The sequence below is a fragment of the Typha angustifolia genome, chromosome 2, assembly GCF_048772165.1.
Source record: "Typha angustifolia cultivar Huaian chromosome 2, ASM4877216v1, whole genome shotgun sequence".
In the NCBI taxonomy this organism is placed as follows: domain Eukaryota; kingdom Viridiplantae; phylum Streptophyta; class Magnoliopsida; order Poales; family Typhaceae; genus Typha; species Typha angustifolia.
In genome coordinates, this window is record NC_133240.1 from 9,524,440 (window position 1) to 9,534,139 (window position 9,700).

General features: G+C 38.0%; 2 protein-coding genes across 6 annotated transcripts; one reads left to right on the forward strand and one right to left on the reverse strand.

The window, feature by feature from the left end:
- Positions 1-67: 67 nt before the first annotated feature.
- Positions 68-7,072, reverse strand: LOC140770375 (uncharacterized). 4 transcript variants are annotated; one of them, XM_073111568.1, is made up of 19 exons: positions 7,042-7,072; positions 6,669-6,789; positions 6,464-6,563; positions 6,286-6,351; positions 6,035-6,205; positions 5,852-5,925; positions 5,420-5,513; positions 4,962-5,004; positions 4,303-4,365; positions 3,244-3,473; positions 3,032-3,152; positions 2,847-2,947; positions 2,592-2,705; positions 2,237-2,407; positions 2,007-2,153; positions 1,786-1,931; positions 1,030-1,355; positions 448-528; positions 68-372 (listed from the first exon to the last, which is right to left on the reverse strand). In XM_073111568.1, the coding sequence occupies exons 2-17, from the start codon at positions 6,730-6,732 to the stop codon at positions 1,204-1,206; spliced, it is 1,857 nt and encodes a 618-aa protein (XP_072967669.1). In that variant the 5' UTR covers positions 6,733-6,789; positions 7,042-7,072; the 3' UTR covers positions 68-372; positions 448-528; positions 1,030-1,203. The 4 variants fall into 4 exon arrangements, with proteins under 4 accessions (XP_072967669.1, XP_072967660.1, XP_072967678.1 ...); XM_073111559.1 differs by lacking the exon at positions 7,042-7,072 and adding an exon at positions 6,871-7,023; XM_073111577.1 differs by lacking the exon at positions 7,042-7,072 and having other exon boundaries at positions 3,032-3,119; positions 6,669-7,024.
- Positions 7,073-7,785: 713 nt separating this feature from the next.
- Positions 7,786-9,660, forward strand: LOC140775392 (GDSL esterase/lipase At5g33370-like). 2 transcript variants are annotated; one of them, XM_073118661.1, is made up of 5 exons: positions 7,786-8,011; positions 8,192-8,319; positions 8,411-8,653; positions 8,811-9,066; positions 9,203-9,660. In XM_073118661.1, exons 1-5 carry the CDS (start codon positions 7,789-7,791, stop codon positions 9,433-9,435), a joined length of 1,083 nt encoding a protein of 360 aa, XP_072974762.1. In that variant the 5' UTR covers positions 7,786-7,788; the 3' UTR covers positions 9,436-9,660. The 2 variants fall into 2 exon arrangements, with proteins under 2 accessions (XP_072974762.1, XP_072974771.1); XM_073118670.1 differs by having other exon boundaries at positions 8,811-8,973.
- Positions 9,661-9,700: the final 40 nt, after the last annotated feature.

Here is a 9,700-nt window from a genome sequence, read left to right on the forward strand (position 1 = left end):
GGTCAAAATAACATATTTCTTGGTGATGCTTGCTGAAGGGCATTTTCTGATACGATATAGGGAGGGATTTAGAAGTCCCAACGAACCAGAATAATAAAAAAGGTGGTTGTCTCCATTCTGAATACAAGGATATGCTGTTATGTTTCTAATCCTCAGGATGGATTTACATTCTTGTAACTTCGTAAACACTGTACGAGAATAATAATATCAATGGATATCTTCCTAGCATCCGAACAACTCGTGTCATATGTCGCTAGTAGAGTGGGAAATAGTAGCTCCCTCCATGTGTTTATCGCTGAAATTCGTGTTAATATCACCACCCGTACACAATTTTAGATTGCGTATTTGATACTTCACTCAACCCACATCCACCTGGTCAACAGATTGACAAAATCAACCAAAAGGCAACCTTCCCCTTGAAGGAAAATAGATAAACTTGAAATTTACCTTATCGAGCATTAGAGGAATGGCATTTTCTCTTGTCCCCAGCAATGTACTGCTTGCTCCTACTGAAGTTGTTCACAAAGACTGCAAGTGATGGGCAAACAGTTAAACTATGTATGACTACTAAAGGTAATGGAAGCTTTTCGTGCCGTAGTTCATAACGAAGCTGAGGTCCGAAGTATGACTGACAGGTATTCTATGGATGAAATGAATATAGAAATTTCAACAATCAATAGAATGAACAGTATGTGCAAAGCACCAGAAAAGCTATGGTGCGTCCACATCCCTTCCTGCCCTTGTTACCCATTTCAATGTTCGGACAGAATTAGCAATTTAGCATTTAAGAAACTGAAGTTTCGTCTATAGTTGTTTAATGTTTTTCTTAAACCATTTGAACTTAAGCATAAATCACACCTAGTAGCCATTTCTCGCTGAAAAACTTTCCAGCTGGGGAGGCAACGGTCAAATGGATGCCTTACATATTGTCTGTTGGTTTGACAAGTCAGTATCTAGTATTTCCTTAATAAATCAATATATGTTCAGAATAGTGAGAGGGCTAACATCTAAAGTAGCTTGGTAACTTACCTCTTCCTCTCATTTGCTTGTTCTTATCCTGTAATGCTTTTTCTTGAGAGATGATGGCATAACAGGACTGAAGCTTCCTCTACTCTACACATACCATGCTTTCAAGGGCACAATGCCTCACTGTCTACATTGCCTCCACATAGAGGAGATCTTCAACTTGAATGATTAAAACAGTTACGGATCATCATCGTAGGGTGTGCCAGAGACTGGTGGTGAAGGATAAATGACAATGGGCTTCCCGTGATGGCAAAATTCTTGAAGTACAGAAGTATAGTTTGATAAGCATAACTGACTGTTTCCTGTCAAATCCAGTCGCTCCAGATTACCTAAGAATAACAAGGGCACCATTAAGCTTGTATTAAAAATAAAATATGCACCAATCACTTCAAGGCAAGAAACAGGTAGAATTCTAAAAAGTGAAGAGCATGTCACAGAAGCAAGTGGCTGCCAGATCACACAAAACTGTTCAATTATAGCAAGAACCATGATAAACAACCATGTCTTCTTCTTGAAATGGAGAAACAAATTCTTGTCAGGGTATCACAGAGCAATTCATGCGCTCTTCCATAAAAAGGACGTTCTCTTATAGAATCTTAGGAAATCTTTCTTTCTAACCATTTGAATAATATGTTCAGTTCACCTGTAGATTTCTTATGGCTTGATAAAGAAGATATCAGTTCAGACTTCAGACTATGTTGCTTATTTCTTGATGCAATGGAATTTTTTACTGAATGTAAAAGAAGTACAATTTCACACCTTTGGACTGCTTCAATGCATCTTGAATGATGGGTACGGATTCAGGAGGCATAATATTAGCTCCTGCATTAATGGCTACAAGATTTGGAGCTTGTGAAATAAGTCTGGACAAAAGATGTGCAGTTCTGATCCCGCCTCGATTTTTGCTGGAAAATGAACAGTTAGTAGGTAATTTCTATAATTTGATAACTTAAGATACATGTGGTAATACCAGGGCTAACCTGATGTTGATGCTGGAAAGAGCTGTTTCTCTGGGCATTAGTTCCTCAAGTTCTTGGAAACCTGACGCTCCCAGTTCAATATCTTCAAGATTGAGCTCCTTTACACATGAGTTGCCGAGGAACTTCGCCAATGTTGCTGCTACAGAACTGAAATTGTATTACATAAGACAGTGTCCTCACAAGAGAAACAGCAGGAGAGAGTACACTTGTGTATAATGTTCACAACTGACCAGCCAAGATGATTATCTGCAAGAGAGAGCATGTTCAATGGTTCTTTCAAGGGCGGAAGGCTTCTTAATAGTTCAATCACCCCCATCCCAGATAGGTTGCAATTCTCTATCTTAATGTTTAAAAGAGGGCTTGCTTTTTCAAGAGCCTTTACAAAATAAGGAATAAGATACCTGCAAGAATCATTACTTCCAACGGGTCAGAATAAGAAAGATGCTATTTCCTTCTCATCATTCAAAAGGAAAGGATAGTATATCAAATTATCAATATACATATCCCAGTCTGGCAGCTGCCAAAATACAAGTGTGCAATGTTACCATTATTTTCCATCAAGGACTTGATTAGGGAAATAGTTACCTGATTCCTTCATCCGTGATTGGATTGTCACTTATATCTATACTCCTCAAGTTAGGCAATCTTGCCAAGATACTGCAAAGATCCTTGGCATCATCCTTATGAAAATTGTTTCCCCTAATATAACAATGATTATCGATATGGTCATATACTAATCAATTATGGAGTATGGACAATTACAAAATAAAAGGTGCATCAGATAGATGAATAAGAACAGAAAAAGGTTCTAGAAACAGATATAAGGAAACAGATTGATACCTTAAATCGAGAACTTTCAAGGACTTCATTGACATCTCCGATCCCAGAAGTGATGAAAAATTTGTGGATTTTTCCTCAATTTGAGAAAGCCAGCCAGTGAGCTGAAGGAACAGACAAGATCAGTTATCATGTTCATAATACTGATATGCTTAACTACAAACAGGTACTGCCGACAAGCTACTTACATTGTTGTCTGATATCTCAAGGGTGACTAAACCACATGAAGACCCAAGGAGAGTATCGAAAATCATTTTTGCAAATTTTGGCTGCATCCTAGTATCGTAAAAACACAGTGAAGCCAAAGACCTGACTAATGAAAAAAATATTACTTGATTTTTCGAGTCACAGCATTTAATTGAACAAAATATCTAGCAGAAATAAGATAGTGATAATTTACCCTCCTGAAGACAAAAGGGATAATAGACCAGAAGAAATGGAAGATGACTTGCTTTCAGAAATGGGTGATGATTTAATGGAGAAGCAGCGGATCCCATGAATTACAGACTCCTCTTTGGACATACTGTTGCAAATCTGATTCATAATAGTGGGGTAAAGAAGACAATGGATGAACTCGAGAGACCACAAGGTTTCCCTATGGTGGTTTAGAAGCATGCACACTCCATCAACCTGATGACATTATACAAGGAAAAGGTAAACCCTTGAAACCACTTGTCACAGCTGTTGGATCATTACAACAGCAACAACTATTGGATTCTTAGTATAACTTAAAAGAACAGATAAGCTGAAGTAAAGGAATTTGTAGAATCATCAGAAGATATTACAAAGCCACCTATTTGTGTATCTCACATTCATCTTCACCTTACACATGCCTCAGAGATAAGAGAGGCTCACAGAAATTTATCAATTTCCTGCTGAAATCTTACTTGTTCGATCTTGAAATAATGCTACTAAAGCTGGTTTTTTCTATCTGCTAACTGCCTTACCGTTCTAGGACCAAGCAACTTATCAAGTCTGAATATTCCTTAGTCAAAATTTTGCATCAGCTTCTAAAAATTCATTATCGGGTCAGCACTAAATTTATGATGGCTTAAATTTTCCTTTGGTCCTTTCTCAAATTCATGACTGGTCGACAAACAACCACATATTAGAAAGGGAAGGGATTCAACAATGAAATTAGGAATACACTTAGAAAATTAGAATACATTCCAATGGTAGTAGATAAATTACAAAACCGAAGGCTATATTCCATATAGTCTTCACAAAGCTCACAACGTACTCAAGGCTTTTAAGTGTCTACCCAAAACTGCTTTGAGGTATATATAAGCATCTGTTAGAAATAGTGAAATGCCTTCTCTAATGCATGACAAGCATCAGACAACAGCATTATGTAAACCATATAGATCAATAATTGCAACATGAATAAAAATGAATACCTAAGCCTTCTACCATATGGACCAATAACTGTTGTATGGCTGGGATTCTATGATAAGACTACCTGAGTTTTGGATTTTATCCTTACAAATGTCAGCTTTTGCAATTTGCTCTCTTTCAACAACTCCTGCAAAGAATAAATTAGACAATCACAAACATTTTAATTAATGTCCACTTTTTCCTATCCCATGCTAATTGCTACAGCATACAGAAAAGGATAACATGTAAAAGCAGCATACTATAGACGATCTTCACAGCGAGCATGTACATGGTTCGACTTCTCAACCTTAAGAAAGAATCAACATGCTAATATTTGTTGTGTCAAGAAGCTTCAATCATAAAGGCCTAACACAAGAGAATAGATGTTTATTTTGCAATCTTAAATGAAAGAATGATGAATATCTGCAAGATAAGGACCACTTTGAGCCTTTTAGGTTAATTGTACCATGACAAATTGTTCACAGGCAATTTCCCAATCAAAATTGAGATTATTAATATCTAATATTAAATGATGCCAGCTTAGCTGAAATTAAGTTTGATCTTAACTCAGCTGATTCTGCTTCCACGGGAATAGAGACCCAGATAATGGCTTCACAAAAGAGCATCTAAGAAGATGTTCTCTAAATGGCAGAACTACATCCCAAAACCCAAAAGAAGATGACTGAAAAGCAAACCAACATCCCCCACCTATAAGACAGTAAATTATAAATTTATAATACTTACACAAGTTTCTCCAGAGCAAAGCACATTTTGAAGTCTCAGACATCTGCAAACAGGAAAAGAAGTTTGAAATTGATGATAAAATACATTTATTTTCTGCATATCATACATACACAACATTCTGGTCATTCAGTTTCTCCAAAAAAGAAATGTCTATCGAGATTAGATACTTGTAAAAGAATCAAGTTCCAAAAGCCAAATGTAGAATCTTCACTAAGATGATCATAGTAAATATATGTTGGATAAGACAAACTGACAAAATAAGCTATGAAACATTAAACAATAGAATGTGGCTATTGGATTTTCATGCAATGGCTGACTTGGGATATGTGCAGCATTACTAATGATGTACGCAATCTCTAAATCTCATATAGCAAATGAAATTAATAAACCTTAACTGGTTCCTCACAAAATTGTAGCAATCAAGATTATTTGGAAAACTCTTTTTATGGAAAGGATACCTTGCATAACACCCAAATCTGTTGCAGTGGTATGATAATTTCATACACTCATCAATCATGCTCCTAGGGCTATCAATTGAATATATGATGCTATCTGCACAAAACAAGATGGAACAGAAGAAGTAAAAGCTGCCATGGAAGAAAAGCAAACATAACACCTGTAGAACTGTACTCAAATTCAATGAAAATTGCCTGGTTTACAATCATGACCCTCATGGTGACACTCTGCCTAACATAATCTACACTGAAATATTGATCAATGGAGTACCATAAGAAAGAAATCTTAAGGATTTGAACATAATTATTTAGGTGGTTAACCGAAGTATGGAGATTATGATAAAAAGGATGATGCCTCTTTATACTGGATTTCTGTATGCCTGAGGAATGCATAAACAAAAACAAGGGAATAAGGATGAGACAGCGACAATTTACCTGAGATTGTTAGTTCCCCAATATGCCCATAAAATCCAGGAAGCAAGGCAGTCTCTGCAGCTCCGTCTAAGCATCTTTAGAGAACCAAATAAACTTATATAAACCATCAGATTCAACTAGCTTCTTTCTATTTTTAGGAAGTGGAAACAAGTAATCATACTATCATTAAAATTTTGGACATACTCCTGGAGATGCTTTTCCCAGTACAGTTGCTGCCAGTCTGCTGTGCAATTCACCGAGTTACATACTTCTGCACTCTCATCTGTTGTCATATATCTGATTGGCTCAATCTTCTTGGCATCAGGCCAGCGCTTATTAAATAGTTTGTTCCATCCCATGTTAAAATATTCGTACCTGAAAGTCACTATCTCCATTAATCACTTGCAAAATATCTTTGTTTTTCTTTTCTATAAGTCGCATGATTCGTATCGAACCTTCCACGTTTCTTCCCATGAATGGCGTTATCAGTCCTATATCCTCCAATACAACCATCGTTCAACCTGTCCATACAGGTATTGATAGCTCCGTGATATTTCCCAAAACCTAGTAAACTTAGTGCAAGAATATGCCAACGAATAATTCATTTTTATAACCACAACAAAGGAAACTAACATTTCATGGAGTGTTTGCAATGCTAGTGGAGGCAAGTTCATCACCAAATTATCAAGAAGATCCGGTGGAAGCTCAAGAACATCTTGCAAATGATCATATCCTAACAAAAATAAATAAATAAATATAAACAGTAAATAGCGTCAAGAACAAGGGAATCATTATTCACGTTTCATATTGTCGAAGAACATTATAACACTAAACCCACCATTCGTAATCATCTCTGTAACCGTCTTCACACACAAAGAGTACAAAGATGGATCCCCAGACATTTAAGTATATATTTCAACACAACCACCTGGATATCTTAAACGCCGGTTAAATCGAGCCTGCAAAAACCATAGAATCACTTAAACTTTTGGAAGATGGTCGTATCGAAGTTGAAATCGTTTAATCAAACAAATACATACAACAAATAAAAAAGAAGCAACACATTCTTGAAAAAAAAACTAAACGATTGTTGAATCGAACTGCAATTTTTAGGCAAAAACTAGCGATATCCAGTGGGAAATCGCTGGTTATATAGAGTACAATAAGAAGAAAGCGAGAAGAAAAGAAGAGCAGAGGTGAGCGATCGAAACCTAAATTGGATCGAGCGGCACAAGAGAGAAGTGATCGGATCGAGTCAAAACGGACCTATTTATACGACATACCCGATCCGACCTGGATCCGAATTTAGATCTTGTTTGGTATCTGGATATAATTTAGATCAGGCAATTGATCTTAGAATTCGAGGCATGGACACATAAAGCTTTTTAGATATGCCGTACTCATGTCTAAATCTATGCCCTTGAACCAATCTCTAGACTCGAAAGCTTGAGATCTTAGAATTCTAGACTTGAAGCTCCTCTTTTGTATTTGCTTCAGGTGATATAACTGTTGTCATGGCTACACTTCTTCAATGCTGATGCCTTTGGTAGTTGTAAGTTATTAATTCGATAAGACGAGCAACCACCAGAGTTTCAAGGAAGTAGGGCTGATGGTGTACTACTATACTACAGGACCTCAATAGCTGGGGAAAAAAATAAAGTAGGTAGGAACTTCATTTAGTATTATAGCTATGAAGTTCTGAAGATTATTAAAAAAAGAATTAAGTCACTTAATCAACTTGTTTGTACTTTCTTTCAGTTTGCTGTCAAAAAAGGACAGGAGGAATTTAGTAGCCGGAAAAGTGAGGTGAAGTCAGAGTACTACTATGCAAGGACAGTTGAATTGGATCTAGCATCATATTAAAGCGGCATTCAGATACCTTTCTAGTCCAGCAGCAATCCACTTCCATCCATTCTGCAACTATGATCTCCTCTTATGTGATGGTGATGGTGATGGTGATGGTGATGGTGATAGTGATGGTGGTGTTCTTTCTGCAAGCACTTCCAATTTCCGACGCAGCCCGCACCTTTTTTGTTTTCGGCGATTCTCTTGTGGACAATGGCAATAACAACTATCTCGCAACCTGGGCTCGTGCCGACCATCCACCTTACGGCGTAGACTTTCCGACACAAAGGCCGACAGGCCGCTTCTCGAACGGATTGAACATCCCTGACATTATCAGTTAGGTGTCTAGCTCCGCGAAACATTTAGTAATTAATGTAGCATCTAGCTTAAAAACACTATTATTTTAATTTAGTGTATCGAGAAGCTAAAAGGAGACTTATATATAGCATTTAATTTTGACATCCGTTCAAAATAATCATTTAATTTGGGCATGCACCTCCTATGGGTGTGGCTCAGGCGAACACCTTGGAGCTGAACCTACAATGCCATACCCGAGCCCCGACCTGGACGGAGAAAAGCTACTTGTCGGAGCAAATTTCGCGTCGGCAGGGGTTGGAATTCTCAATGATACCGGAGTAGAATTCGTAAGAGCAAATCCCTCCTCTTTTTTTAAATTTTTTTTTAGTAGCATGAGCTATGATACAACTAGTAAATTAACTTGAATCAGACTTGCAGGCTAACGTGATAAGGATCACGAAGCAATTGCATTACTTTGAGCAGTACCAGCAAAGGCTGAGCTCCTTCGTTGGCAACAAACAGGCGAAGCGCCTTGTGAACAATGCACTCGTCCTGATCACTCTTGGGGGGAATGACTTCATTAACAATTACTACTTGCTGCCTTATTCTGCTAGATCTCGAGAGTTCTCCTTGCCAGACTACATCCGGTATCTGATATCGGAGTATGAGAAGATTCTTGCGGTATGTTTCACATCTAGCTATATCTATCTTCTTCTGCCTTTTGCCTTTTAACTTAAAAGTGCACTGATGTATGTTGTACATGTTACATATTCTTTTACCTTCCAATTGTATATGCATTATATTATGATCTTTTACAATCTGCTGGGTACCACTGTAGAGGCTTTATGAACTGGGTGCTCGTCGAGTCCTCGTCACCGGGACCGGCCCGCTTGGTTGCATCCCCGGGGAACTAGCACTCAGGAGAAGCAGGAACGGAGTCTGTGATCCGGAGCTGCAACGAGTCGCAAAACAGTTCAATCCCGAGCTGTTCCAGATGCTGGGTGAGCTCAACAAACACTATGGGTTTGATGTCTTCATTGCTGGGAATGCTTTTGATATGCACATTAACTTCTTATCCAATCCGGAAGCATATGGTAAGAGTTAAGCTAGATGAAAATCACATTTGCCAACAAACTTAAGCCTTTATTAGAGTGTTAGATCTTAGTACTACTAATCAAGGTAGATAAACTAAGGAATGAAGTATCCAATTGGTCATCGATCTATGGTTAGGTTTTGTGACATCAAAGATTGCATGCTGTGGGCAAGGACCTTACAACGGGATCGGGCTCTGCACTATGCTTTCAAATTTGTGCCCCAACAGGGACATCTATGCGTTCTGGGATGCATTCCATCCCTCCGAGAGAGCTAACCGGATCATTGTGAACCATATCATGACTGGATCCAAAGACTATATGAACCCCATGAACTTGAGCACCATTCTGACCATGGATCCACGAACCTGAGCCACTTCAAAGCTCGTCAGCTTCTTTTATCTGTTTAGTATTTGATGGTATGCTGGCTTAAGGTAAGCTTAGGATTCAACTATCTTATGGATGTAAGATGCTACTAGTGGATTTTCCTCATGAATCAGGTCTCAAAAGATCGCTAGGAGAAATGATGTGCTGTTACTAATATCTATGTGGAAGTCACTTGTGATGCTTGGCAGTTTAATCTTAGAATATGCACTTAGTTCTCAGCAGCAAGTCGAAATGGAATTTATCGGATCTT

Bases quoted from the DNA above. Each gene is read 5' to 3' on its own strand.
- LOC140770375 (XM_073111568.1), bottom strand. From the start codon at position 6,732: ATGTCTGGGGATCCATCTTTGTACTCTTTGTGTGTGAAGACGGTTACA. The intron at 2,706-2,846 runs GTATCAATCTGT...TTGTTATATTAG, and splicing joins TTGAAAGTTCTCGATTTAAG to GGGAAACAATTTTCATAAGG. The intron at 2,154-2,236 runs GTCAGTTGTGAA...ATACAATTTCAG, and splicing joins GCAGATAATCATCTTGGCTG to TTCTGTAGCAGCAACATTGG.
- LOC140775392 (XM_073118661.1), top strand. From the start codon at position 7,789: ATGGTGATGGTGATAGTGATGGTGGTGTTCTTTCTGCAAGCACTTCCA. The intron at 8,012-8,191 runs GTTAGGTGTCTA...GGTGTGGCTCAG, and splicing joins GAACATCCCTGACATTATCA to GCGAACACCTTGGAGCTGAA. The intron at 8,654-8,810 runs GTATGTTTCACA...GTACCACTGTAG, and splicing joins AGTATGAGAAGATTCTTGCG to AGGCTTTATGAACTGGGTGC.